Source organism: Micropterus dolomieu, linkage group LG01 (genome assembly GCF_021292245.1).
Source record: "Micropterus dolomieu isolate WLL.071019.BEF.003 ecotype Adirondacks linkage group LG01, ASM2129224v1, whole genome shotgun sequence".
NCBI lineage: Eukaryota > Metazoa > Chordata > Actinopteri > Centrarchiformes > Centrarchidae > Micropterus > Micropterus dolomieu.
The window spans coordinates 2,847,191-2,861,087 of record NC_060150.1 but is presented as its reverse complement, the minus strand read 5'-3'; the positions used below and the strand labels follow the sequence as shown (position 1 = coordinate 2,861,087).

At 42.4% G+C, this 13,897-nt stretch overlaps 1 protein-coding gene across 3 annotated transcripts in view; it reads right to left on the bottom strand.

Annotated features, from left to right (window-relative positions):
• The window catches only part of agap1 (ArfGAP with GTPase domain, ankyrin repeat and PH domain 1), a 171,602-nt gene that overhangs the window by 25,226 nt on the left and 132,479 nt on the right, over positions 1-13,897 (bottom strand). For all 3 annotated transcript variants that reach the window (XM_046049966.1, XM_046049972.1, XM_046049963.1), the window contains 3 exons: positions 2,870-3,024; positions 509-599; positions 122-344 (listed from right to left, as the gene is read on the bottom strand). In XM_046049966.1, coding sequence (XP_045905922.1) covers positions 122-344; positions 509-599; positions 2,870-3,024 — 469 coding nt within the window. The remainder of the gene's footprint in view (positions 1-121; positions 345-508; positions 600-2,869; positions 3,025-13,897) is intronic.

The following is a 13,897-nucleotide window of genomic DNA, read 5'->3' as shown; positions in this document are numbered from 1 at the left end:
TTTCTTTGTGAAACACCAACATAAATCAAGAATACTACCATCAACAGGACTCCAACCTCACAGTGAAACTAAAATCCCACATAATACAAACAAAAAAAAGTCCTGGGTGTGTGTTTCCTACCTGCTGGCGTCCGGCCCAGGTTTGAGGCGTCCCTGCGCGTTGGCCTCCCACACGCTGTTGGCGAGCTCGTTGCCGATGGCCGACATGACCTTGATGAGCTCCAGCGGCCACTCGTCCAGGTCCAGAGAGCGAACCCTGGAGAGGTGGGTGCCCAGGTTCCTGTGGATGCCCGAGCACTCGATGCAGATCAGGGCCCCGAGGTTCAGACTCGCCCAGTCCGGGTCTGGATGAGCGGAGAGGGAGGCGAGAGGAGAACATTTAACAAACACATCCCATAAAGAAGTTGTGGGTACATTTCAACTCTTTTCAAACAAAAAAAAACGTGTTAATCCGACAGCAGGAGGTAGCTCCGCGATACGTTAGAGACTGTAAACGTTGTGTACTCACTCTGGGCTTCACAGTCGGCACAGCGGCCGTTTCCTCGAATACTCCTGATGGACTGCAGAGCCATGGCCTCCGTCTGGCTGGTCAGACGAGACTGCAGGAGCAAAAACACAAACTCAACTCAGGTCGAACTGATTTGGACTGCCGTCCACGTAGGGAGCAGAGCCCAAGGTGACGGGTTTCTTCAATGAGGCGAGACCGAAAGGTTCAGACGTTAAGTCGACAAAAGTACAAAGTAACAGTAAGACTGTTTTTTTAATAAATGCCAATAGATTATCAGAGTTTTCTTAGAGCAAGTTCACTGACAGAAATCTTGATAATCTAATAATTGTTTAAGTTAATTAAGAACATTTCTTCATAAACTAAACAATGAATCATTTATGTGAGAAAATAATGTGCAGATTGATCAATAATCTAAATAATTGTTACTTGTGGCCCCTAAATTGTTTGATTAATCAGATAATCAGCTGTGCCTGTAACAGGTAACAAAACCTTTAATGTTAATATTAATCACATAAAAGGACACAAAACGCAGATTATTGTCATGATTTCTGTCGCGCTGCCTCCCAAATCTTTTCCTGCTCACGCTCAAATCTGAGAAGAAGATTAGAGATAGTTTAAGATCGGATGATTCTGCTGTAAATAAACAAACAAACACAAACACGTGCAGCCCTGCTCTCTGAGCCACATACAGGTGAGAACAGACCCCGAACAGCCGCTGCTGTTTCAGGCTGAACCCACAGATGTCGTGGAAATTAAGGAATAACACAGCAAACAAATGGACTTGGCGGCAGTGGGGGAGGGGGGGGGGGGGGGGGGGGGCGGCAGTGGTGATGGGGGGGCAATAAAAGGTTGAGAGCCTGAGGCGTAAACACGGAGCCGCCTGCTGCATGTGCAGGTGGAAAATGGCAGCGCCGAGGCCGAAGCTGAGGTACAGTAATTGCTATTTTGTAATTATGTGAATGAAAGTGTGTTTGTGTGGAAGCAGGTAATAGTGAGAACCAGTGTGTGTGTGTGTGTGTGTGTGTGTGTGTGTGTGTGTGTGTGTGTGTGTGGTCCTATTCCTGCTGTTTGTATCATATCGGATACTTTAGTTAGTTTGATGCACCGTTTCATACAGTTTATAATTCGTAACACGTTTTTTTATAGTTGTCTAAATGTAACGCACGCACACATTTCTGTCCTTACCTTTTAATAATTACATTAGAGCTGCAGTGACTAATTGATTAGTTGTTAACCAAGCACTTTTTAAAGTTGTTTTAAGTAATTTTAAGAAACAAAAGTCAAAATTCTCTAAATCCAGCTTCTTAAATGTGAATATTTTCTGTTTTCTTTCCCCCTCTGTGACAGTAAACTGAATATATTGTGGGTTGTGGACAAAACAAGACATCTGAGAACATCATATAAGGGAAACACTGAGGGACATTTTTTACCATCTTCACCAAACAACTAATCGAGAAAATAATCATCAGCTGCAGCCCTAAATGACATAATTTATAACTTACACCTCCATTTGTTCCACATGTGCATATTTATTTCTTAATTTAATTTTACTCTGTCTGTATAGATAGTATATACTGTGCACAGTTTATATTAAAAACAAAATTGCCATAAAACATTTCATTCGTGATGAATTAATTTGAGCCTTGATGAAAACTTAAAACTAAAACTTATTTTAACGATTAAAGGCAATTAAAAGCTTTGATAAAAGCTACACGTAGTAAGTGGACCTTGAATCAGTAGTTTAAATCAAATTATTATTCACGAGGTTAAGGACGAACTTTCAGACTCAAGTTTTAGGTGGTATAACAACTGAGGCCTTTTGCTGATGAAGACTGTGAGATCGGGTTGAAAGCCCCAGAAGTTAACAAGTTAACCTTAAGTTCAGATGTTTTTGTCAAAATACTGTTCAGGGTCAAGATAAGTCCCTGTTTTAAGTGGTGTGAACGGCCCCATTAGCAGCTAAAAGTCCAAGAAAACACTAGTAAGTGCACCTTGAGTTAAGATTTAATACTTACAAGGTTAACTTTTATTTAAGTTTTCTCGGTTATTTTAAACAGAGGTTTACCGAGTGAAGTGAAGCAGGTCTTGAACACATTTAAATGCTGCTGAAACATCAGTTTTATGAACATAAATGTCTCAAAGTTTTAACATTTTAACCACATTCAGCCAAGTTTTAACCGAGACATCTCCTGACCCTATCACCAAATCCTTAATGTGTGTTTTTAAACAAACTCTCATAACCCGTCTAAAAGGTTCCCTGACTAGTATATTTCCACATCAGCAGAGCTCTTTATAACACTAACTCTAAAACCGGGACTTTAGATGATTCAGGACTGTTGGGAACCGTAGAGCGGACTTCACCTTGTTCTTGCTGCTCTCACAGGACTGCAGGCTGGCCAGGATCTGGCTCTCGATGACCTGCACCCAGGCGTCTCGCTCCTCGTACGAAGTGGCTTCGAAATGCCACGTCTGCCCCGTCAACGACACGATGGTGAACTCAAAGTTCTCCTCTTGTTCTGTTGGTGAGAGAGATAAAAACAAACAAACAAACGAGATTTAATACAGGAACATCGGACGCAAAGCATCCAGCCGCGTTCCACCTCGGCCGCTTGGTTCTCGCTCTTATCCAGAGACAGACGAGGAGCTCGATGTCTTTGTGATTTCAAAATGGCTGAAATATTTTAGTACCAAAGGTCTGTTCATGTGAAACCAAACCGTCTCCATTTACTAGAGGAATCACCCTTTTCCTAAATGCTCCTTCCTTCCCCTTTGCCCCCTTGATGTCCTGAAATTTCCATAATTTCTTCCAGGTAAATAAAGATTATACTGGCGCCATGTCAGTATAATATTAAAGACCACAAACCAAATCTCTGTCTTATAATTACACTTTATGCTCCACATACCAGGAACACACCTAGAAAAATTGAGGCCTGCTCCAACTAGTCACATTCAAACAATCTGACGTATAATCTTTGAATCAGTGAATAATTCAAATCATCAATCAATCTCCCAGACAGAAGCAGCTCTGTCCACGTGTGAACTGTGATATTTAGCAGAAACATGTCTTTTCATTCGTACGAAGCTCTCTGACTGAGGGACACCTGTTACGGCCACTGGTGACCTACTTGACCCCGCCCACTGAAGCCAGGATGTCGCCTAAATTATGAGGCCCTGTGCCCTCTCCTCCACTCCAGCCCCCTGAGGGCCCCAGAGAGGCCCCCCCCCCGTTGATGACATGTCAGTGGGAAAGGTCAGTCATTACAATCAAGGCCTGCTGGAGGGGGACATATGGATCTATTACCCAGAACCCCCTCAGAGGTTAATGGGACAATCAGGAGTCAATTAGACTGAGTGTGTGTGCATGTGTGTGTTTGTATACGACTGTAGAAGAGATTAAAAGTCCTCGGCTTCTTTGAAGCAGTTGTATGTCTGCATAAAAAGGTACAGTTCACTCAATAGCACCATTATACACCCAACACACAGTATATCTCAAAATACTACATCAAAGATGCCTTTTAAATCAGAGTCTCAAGTTTCTTTTGACTTCAAAAAGTAAAATGTTTGCATCCAAAGTGACAAACTGCTAAAAACACACCATTCTCCACGCTGTCAGATGAACTGGGAAGTACTTTCTAATAATGATCGGTCGATTAATATATCAACAGTTGGCTAGTAAGTATTTTGCTTTCTCTGCATCTAACAATTCTTTCATCGATTGATTAATCTGAGAATTAAATGTTTAGCCCTATCACAATTTTTCAGAGCGCAAGATGAACCCAAGTATATATTCCATTTCTTATGGTTTAATACAGAGAAAAGCATCAGAAATCATCCGCACCACTGGAAAACTGGAACCAAGATGTGTAATGTGATGTTTGTCCCTGATAAATAACCTAAGTGATTAAACACTCATCACTAAAGTTGGCAATTCATTTCCGGTTAATCGACTATTGCTCTCAGTCCTAATCTGGACTCGACTGTTGGTCGGGCAAAACAACGTCTGACGACAAAACACAAGGCCATGGGACATTGTGACACTTTCATTATCTGACATTTCTTGACACTAATTAACCTAAAATAATACTCATGTATATCTTAAGAAGTTATATATAGTTGCAGCCCTACTTTGTTACCAAACGATCTAAATTCTTATCAATACACAGAAACGGTTCAAGCTAGTATCTGTAGAAACATTTCAAAGCTTTCAACCCCAAAACAGCGTGAGAGTTCATTCTTGACCTCATCAACAGCAGCAGAGCTCTTCACTGTATCTCACGTTGTTCATCAACTTATTGTTGGCTCAGTCTCATGAAGTTGACTCACTTTACTGGGCACTTCTGAGACCTTTTTTGTCTCTGTTGGCTAAAAAACAAACAAATAATCTTAACTCAAGGTCCACTTATTAGCTTTTTGGGAACTTTAAACTGCAACTTATAGTTATATACTTTTTCACAATCACTCCGTGACATCTTAGGTTTTAGCCACCATGAACAATGGGCCGTAAAAATGTTTTTCTACAAATTATCCAACAACTCTGTTAGCTGATGGAGACTCAGAATAAAGATTTACTGTATTCTAGGATAAACTGTCCCATTTTGAAAAGACAGTGAAATTCAGCAGCGATGGTAGGTCTGAAGTTTGATGTTCTGCAACTGTTCGTGAACACGTTAAATGCTTCAGCATCGAGCCGGCTCTCGGAGGTCTGAGGGATGTTCGTGTGTGGTTTTGCTCAACTTGAGCACATTTGGAAACCGTTAGAGACCGCAGAAAGGATGGGAAGTGGAGGTGAAGCGGGGGCATGGCTGAGAGCCGGTATCATCGCCACAGCAGATCAGACAACGACCAGCTTCTGTTTACAATTAGCCCCAGTGAGGAGGTAAGAGATGAGGGGGAGGCAGGGGGGGACACACAGGGGTAATCACTTAATCAAAGGACGGCCTCCAGCACGGCCGATAATTCCCAGGATTCCTCAGTATCTGACCCTCAACAAAAGCATGTGAAGGGGTTATATCTGTAAGAAATGCTCGGCTACAGACATACCCATCCAAAACAGCACGAGGAGTCGGCAGATCTCAGCGTGGAGGTCGGTAATCAGTCATGACACTTTCAGGCGAGCGTTTCTGGAAGCAGCAGTTTCATGACGTGTGCCGGGAGTGAAGCGGCGAAAAGATGAGGGGTTTAATCAGTCGGAGAGCGGTCACGGCCGGCCCGCGAGGGAACGACCATTTGCTCTTCCTCAACTCCAGTCATTTGGCTAATTGGGAGCGTCTCAGAGCACCGGAGCTGAAGTTCCCCTCTGGCTCCGCTCTGGATAATCAATGGTCTTGTCCGAGGAGAGGAAGGACGCAAGGTAAGGATGGAAGGGAGAGCCCCGAGGCCAAACGACCGGCTGAGTAGACCTTCCACTTCCAGGATAAAGAGATTGAAAACACCTTTGCTGACCAAAGTTTCCTTTGCTGGAGATAACGGTGGATTATTTTCATCTGTTAGGGGCTCCAGGCTTATGATGGGCTGAGTCTGATTAGTTGATGTTAATTAAAACTACTGTTTACAGGGGCTGGTTAATGGCTCAAGGTGAAACCAGACTTTTATTCTAAATTTGCAGCTGAATGCAGTTTCCATTTTTTCCACGAAGTATAATGGAACGTATTAGTTGATGCACTTTAGTCCAACGCAGAACAATATGTTTTCCAAAAAGATGCAGGTCAAAACAAAAGTTTTCTTTGAAAATTAAACTCATGACAAATATTTGTTGACAACCTCTTATTCATAACGGAAACTCTGAAGTATATTAAAATGAAATGTGTCTAATTTTAGTTAAGAGAACAGTTTAATGATCAGCCATAACATTAAGACTAAGGTGGGATATATTGTGATCATTTTGTCAGAAGCAAGGATTTCAGCGACTTTGACAAGGGCCAAACTGTGATGGCTAGACGAGCATCTCCAGGGGTCAGTAGCATCAGAGCAGGCGACGGGGTCATGGACGGCCAAAGGCTCACTGGGGAGTCAAGGCTGGCCCCTATGGTCTGGTCCGACGAGCTACTGTCGGTCACACTGATGAAAAAGTTGATGCTGGTTCTGATAGAAAGTTGTCAGAACCCACAGCGGTGTCCATGCTTCAACGGGTCAGGGTGGTGGTCATAATGGTGTATATGAATCACAACTTGAGAGTGTTGTTGCTCAAGCATATGCCCCAACTTCTCAGCCAAACCCTTGCTGTCAATTCTTTCTTCTCAAAGTGGGGTCTGGGGGACCTCCAGGATTTCCTGATGGGGTCAATAAGTAAGCCAATGACAGAAAGCCAATGCTATTTTGGTCATGGGTTTCATGAGCTTTCTGTAACAAAACATCTAAAAGCAAAAATCCTATCAGATGTGGGACCTCATGGCAAAATCAACTGGGGGTCCGTGGTCTAGTTTGTGTCAATTAAGGGGTCCTTGATGTGAAAAAGTTTGAGAACCACAGCCCTACGCTGAAGAACAGAACAAACTTGCAAAACTCAGCAATCCTGCAAAACAATGTCCAACTCAAGCCCCTTCCACAGCTCTGCACTGAACTTTGTCAAAGGCTTGTACTGTGTCATTCTGCAAAGTCCCACATGCCTGAGAAACCAAGTGACCAAAAATCATCTCTCCCTATCAAAGTATGAAAGGAGCACCTGCTGCTGCCTGAAGAGTCACGTTTTCTATCGGTTATGTAATGCACCTAGCCTCCCTACTCCCACACTGAAGGGTAAGCGGTTCGATACGTGCCAGAATTTAAAACTCTGAATATTAAAATGTGTAATGAAGGGCAAACTGTACATAATGCAGAAAGGGATAATTCAGTGTATTTGGAGGCTCCTGGGTCTTCATCGGGTGCGTCTTCGTTCTAAACGACAGCCCACCCATCAAGCGCCGGTTGAGCCCTGCAGGGTCAAGAGCAAGAATCCCATCATAATTAAATTCCCATGATTCTCTGTTTTCAGGGGGAGGAGGGTTTGGCTGCTTGACAATTATGGAAACCAACAATCCAGAAAGGCCCTGCTTCTCCGCAGTGTAAATTAAATGCTGTTTCTGGATTTAAATGCTGTACGCTGACCCAGCGCACCGTAGCGGCTAATGAATAAAATGAGGTGGGCATCAGCCTGTGCAGCTGAAGGACCACTCCCACAACCCAGTTTCCCTCTGAACCCCCCAGCTGAGTCTGTACTTCACTCAGCAGCTCCTGACTCTACAGGAACAGTAAACCAACATGACATTTAAAGCTGTAACGATCAATATTTGTATATTATCAATGGATCAAAAAAGGCTGTGTACAATGAGAATAGTGAGGGGCCCACAGAGGATTATCAAACAAGCTATGTTTGACATAGCAAGAGACCTGCTGGTGAACACAGTGGAGCATTTAGCGGCTGAAGAGCCAGATATTTCCCCTCAGGTGACCAAACACAGAGCTAAAAGAGAGAGAATACTGGGGGCTGAAGATTCTCAGTAATCCAGGTCAAAGTTATCTAAGGAAGGTTAAAATCAAGGGGAACTGGACTTGGTTGAAGATACTTGCAGATGTTTCGCTTACCAGCCGAAGGGGCTTCTTCACTTGACTTCACTGACTGACTGCTAGGGAATCCCAGCTATTTAACCTCTGTGCCAGGAGCGCTAACAAACCAAGTGGTACCAATCACCTGAAAAACGACCCCACAGTCAGTCAGAGCTGAAGAAGCCCCTTGGATGAGAGGCGAAACATCTTCAGCCAAGTCCAGTTGCCCTTGATTTTAACCTTACTTTCACTTGTTTAAAAGGTATGTCATCTTAGTTTAGTGTTAGCATGCTAACATTAGCTAACTAGCGCTAAACACAAGTACAGCTGAGGCTGACTGCAATGATGGCAATAAGTTTTGCAAGTATTTAGGCATAATCCGTAGTATTTTGACCTGATGATGGCGCTAGATGAAAAGTTAATTCATCCCAAGGGGAACATGAACGTCTCAGCCAGATTTTGTGTCAGTACATTCAATAGTTATTGAGATTAATTGCAATCCACAGAGCTGCTAGTGTGATTGAAAAGGTCCTCTGTGTTTTTAAAGATAAAGTTTTAAGTTTCTTGATCCTTTCAGACCCAAATAGTCTGTTGTAGTCTTTGCTTCATCTCCACCTGCTCGGCCTCTCCTCTGAGTTTGTGTACAGGACTAAACGTATGCACGAGAGTCCAAACACACACAAACACACAGACGGCGAGTCACCCCAGCTGTATTGGTAATTACTGCCACCGCTCTCGGCTACTGTGGGCGACATTCACACAGAGAGAGGTGGCGCCGAGGCAATTTGTGAACTCTGACACCGCTAACCTTTAGCAGCAGAAACAGAACAAACCAAATATACAGCATTTGCAAGACGCAGAAAAGGAAAGGGGGGGGGGCAGGACATGCATACAGACCTATCATCCGGGGTGTGAGGTGTCGAGTCGGCCCAGTGGGGGGGGGGGGGGGGGGGGGGGGGGGGGGGGGGGGTTGAATGTGTGTGTGACAAGCAGGACGGTAGGTGCAATGAGAGGGGAGGCGTGAGGGAGACAAAAGGGGGCCTCGGGAAACACAAATTAAAAGCCTTAAATGTCACCGCACACAGTATTGCTTTGCGACACAGGTCATTACTCCCCATATTATTCGTAGCCTTTTACAACATTAATAACCTGGAAAATATTGCAGCCGATTGTTCCGAAGTCGCTCTGAAAAAGAAATAAGTAGGTCTATTTTTTTGAACAAGTATGTAGAAGCAGAGGGAGAAGCCGTGACGTGGAGCAGATTCAGGACTGATTGGAGATGATTTCACCTGTTTTGTCGCTCTTACTTTTGACTCGACAAATTAGATATTTTATGGAAGGAAATTACACTAAAAGCTGGTGGAGTCGTATGTTTGAAGAAGAATTAGGTTAAATAAAAACGAAAGGTACATCTGAACAACATCCGACACTCACTGGACGTCACGATCAACACCACCTGTACAACACATGCTTCCACGGAGGGTGCGTTTGTTTGGTTGTATCCTCACAGGTGACGAGGGCGGGGCAGAAGGATGCAAGGAGGGAAAGACGCCATGACAGACAGGTCAGATGACTCCACGACACAAGTGTACCAGACACATACTGACAGCCCCCTGTAAGCACTGATTTTGTCAAAAGATGTCCAAGTTAAAAATGGGCTAAATATAGCTAAACGTGTGTTCTTCTAGACTTCTAGGTTACTCGGTAATATTGTTTTAACAGCAATTAAATGTGTATTTGTCATTGTGAACTACATGGTGAAATATTGTCAGTGAAAGGAGGAGGAGCTGCTCTATTTCAGACGCCCACGGTTCTGGAAATTATACCTGACTGACACTTGACGCTATATAAGATGAACAACTGCAGTAGAAAATATGTGGTTCTTTGAAAAAAAGTCAAATGTTTGAGAAGCCCGTGTATATAAAAACGTTTGGAAGAAGTTAACCACGACTCTGTGGATTGCGGCATACCAGGTCCAGTCAGAGGTAAGGCCTCTTCATAGCAAAGGCTGCCGAGGCTCATGGATAGTATTTATAGGTGTCCGCTGTGCTGAAACGTTTCTCAGAAATAAGGCTGAAATAATTCAAACTGGTGATCAGAACGTGAACCTGTGCAATATCCTCCATGAGAGTCCTGTTTCTATGTTCAGCAACATCAAGGATATGATTTAAAGAAAACTTGGGAATGAAAATACAGAATGAGGAAAAGTGCTTCCACTTCGCTTCCAAGTCTATGCCCTTCAAATCAGTTGTTCCCAACCTTTTTGTCTTTTGCTAACACAAAGCTATGTCTACGCACCAGGTTTTATAAAATACAAAATATTTTTGTGTAGCTAAAATATCTCTTTAAAAATCATGCGACCCTTTAAATTGATCTCACGAATATCTTGGAGGGTTCTTGGAGACGTCTAAAAACTCTTACAGCACATGTAGCCCAGTTTTAACCTCCATGTTATGACATCTTTTCACACTGCCGATCAACAAATCACTGCTTACTGGGTCGTGTACATTTCTTCAGTACAGGCTGCTCCATCCCTGCAGTGGGTGGGGTCAAGTTGGGGTTGATGGGGGTCCACCTGTCTGTCACAGGTCCATCCCAGCAGTTTGTTACCTTCTGAGTTGTGCAGACTGTTGGTGTAAATGCCCCGAAGACTACCAACACGATTTAGTTTCCACGCTTTACGTTTGGCTGCATCCCCCGACGGCAGGAAGAGAGAAAAGAGGGAACAACGAGGGGAACAGAAGGAAAGACAGAACAGAGGAGAAGGAAGGACAGAGCGGAGGAATCGGACGACATGTACAAGAGAAAAAGAACAGGAAAAGGAAAATAGAGAGACAGGCGTCAAAAACAGCAACGTTGAGGATGATTGGTCAAAGAGAGAGGGGAGTGGCTTGGTGCGGAAGTAAGAGGGGTCACTGAATAGGATGAAGGGATGAAAGAAAATTTGCAACATAACAAACGAGGCCAGAAGAGCAACAAACTTCTTCAGTGTTCCTGCACCAAAACACAACCTAATAAGATCTTATCGGACCTTGTTGTGCAGTAGTTATTCAAACATTTGAAACTGTCCTGACACATTAAACTTCACCCCTCTGGTACAAGAAGGTTAAAACACACGAGAATTAAATAATTAATTAATTAAATAAAAAACATCATAAATATTTAAATAAAGGCCTCAAATAACAGGCTAGCATGAACAAATAAAGGGAGATCCCTAGAATACAATTTCCCTTGAACTATATTTGGTAAGTTACTTTCAATTGAACTCACCACTTCCTCCAGATTTTCACGTTAAAAGCAAACTGACAAAGAAAGGAATATTGCCAATAAAAACAGCAGAACTAAAAAGATCATTTGATGTACTGACTAGAAAATTTGCTATTTTGATGAACGGTAAATCATTTAGAATTATTTATGGAGCACAAAAATCAGCTGGTTCCGGTTTCTTAAATGTGAGGGTTTGCTGCTTTATCTGTTTTATATCACTGTGAACTGAAAATCTTGGAGGACGAACAAAACAATATATCAACATGGATTATTTTCATCGTGATTTTAAGGCTTGGATTCTTTGTAAGGTGGTCGAGCTGCGAGCTCTGTGACCTCTAACCTCTGCGCCTCTTAATGCTGCACTACTCTGTCTTAAACAGCAAACCCTTGGTAATATTTACTCCCCCGGGGCTACTGTGAGCATTTGCAGAGGATGAAATACAGTCGAGGCCGTGTGAGAGGAGACGCCGACACTTTAAATGTTACTGTGCTTGTTTCCCTCGTCGCCCCGCCTTCTTCCACAGCAGGCGAGGCGAGCGATAAGCGAGGGGGTTTATCCGTTTTAAAATGAGTCAAATATACCGAAGCTGTGGGGGCTGATCTCAGAACATTATCATTTAAAATGAATGAGAGTTGCTTTAAAAAGGTCACAGGTTGGATCCCAGAAAGAAAACGAAGCTGCTGCCTCGTCACAGACGGCAGCGTTAAAGTCTTAAATATACAATAACCTGTGTTTTGCAGAAATACAATTATTGTAAATAATGGTATATGTTATTTGTTTGTGTATATTGTTTTGGTCCTAACATATCTTATTATGGAGCAGAGAGGAAACTGTACAACTTCAATGTGTGCAGGTCATTTTTAAAAATGTTTTCTGTCTGAATGTTTTGAAACTGAAACTAATCAAAATAAATAATGTGACTAAAAATCAGTGAATAAAGTTACCTTTCTTTGTTAAGAATTACCATGTTTTTTGTTCTTTCTCCTTCAGCAATTAAAAAATTTTAAAAGTTAAATTATATATTTTGGCAGTTACTATGCTTTTTCAAACATTAACTTTTTAAATTGTCCTACAACATAACCTTCAATGGAAAAATCAATTTGATTTCATGATTTTATTTTAATACCGGCATCCCTTTACTTCCGTAAGTGAAATTTATAATATTTATTTTTACACACACTAAAATGAGAAAACCTTAACATGTATTGTAGTGTCAGAGAGAATAAAACTAAAACACAGACGTTGGTTACTAAGCTGAAACTACACAGAACAATAATATTTTTATATTTATATATACTGTATTTATTGTCCAAAGCAAATTCCTCTTATGTGTAAACCTACTTGGCAATAAAGCTGATTCTGATAAATGAAATCCTGGCGAAGAAGAAGAATTAAAATAAACAGTAACTCAAATATCTCCTGACGCCAGGTATCCGTTGGACCACCTGGACTCTAGTCTACAGTGGCCCTCTTTGTTTCCACCTGTTTGACCCCTGCTGACCCAAATTGACCTGTGATGGCGAGAGGAGCCCATCTTCATGATTAACCCCGGACTTTAAAGGAATTTGTGTTCACAATGAATCAGTCAGAGGCGACGTGCTGCAGGTGCAGTACCGAGCTGACGGCTGAAATACAAACAGACTGTCGGGGTGGGGGGGTTGGGGGATATTGGAATAAGTGCAGCTCTTCAGCTGAGACACCCAGTGTGTGATCTGAGAGGCCAATTAAGTAGTGCACACACACACACTCAGCTCCACCTGTTGTGAGGAGTTTGCTGGTCGAGGAATCAAAGCAATCGCAAACACAAAAACTCTCTTCGTGACCAGGAATGTGCTCAGCGATCCTGCTGTTACCTGTGTGGGGCCACTTCAAATATTTAAAGCTCTGTGTGTGCATGTGTGTGTGTGTAGTTGACAGACAGGTCAACTTTCAAAGCTCCAAGATGAAGAGAGGGTATCAAACAGCAGCTAGTTAAAGACAACGAGAGCTGATGTCGAGGCTGTGATCAGCAGGGGTTAACCTGATACAGGTGTGTGTCTGTGTGTGAGTTACTGAAGCAAAGGGATAAATATGACTGCAGTGATGAAATTCACTTCCATTCATTGTTGCAATTAATGGACAATTCTCTTTTAATATATATTTAAGATTAATCAACTGATCATTGTTGGTAGAAAATATTATGAAATAGTGAAACAGAGGTGAGGTCTTCAAAGGTCTCGATGTGTCTGACTAAAAGTCCAAAGATATTCAGTTTAAAATAATAATGATAATATGATTCATTGATTAATAAAACAATTTAAGTCAAATTTGAGTCCGAGAGTGATCCCAATTTCAAACAGAGTCAAACACCTACAAGAACAAGACGAGTCTGACTCCAAACACCTACAAGAACGAGACGAGTCTGACTCCAAACACCTACAAGAACGAGACGAGTCTGACTCCAAACACCTACAAGAACGAGACGAGTCTGACTCCAAACACCTACAAGAACGAGACGAGTCAGACTCCAAACACCTACAAGAACGAGACGAGTCCTAATATGAACAGAACACCTACAAGAACAAGACGAGTCCTAATATGAACAGAACACCTACAAGAAC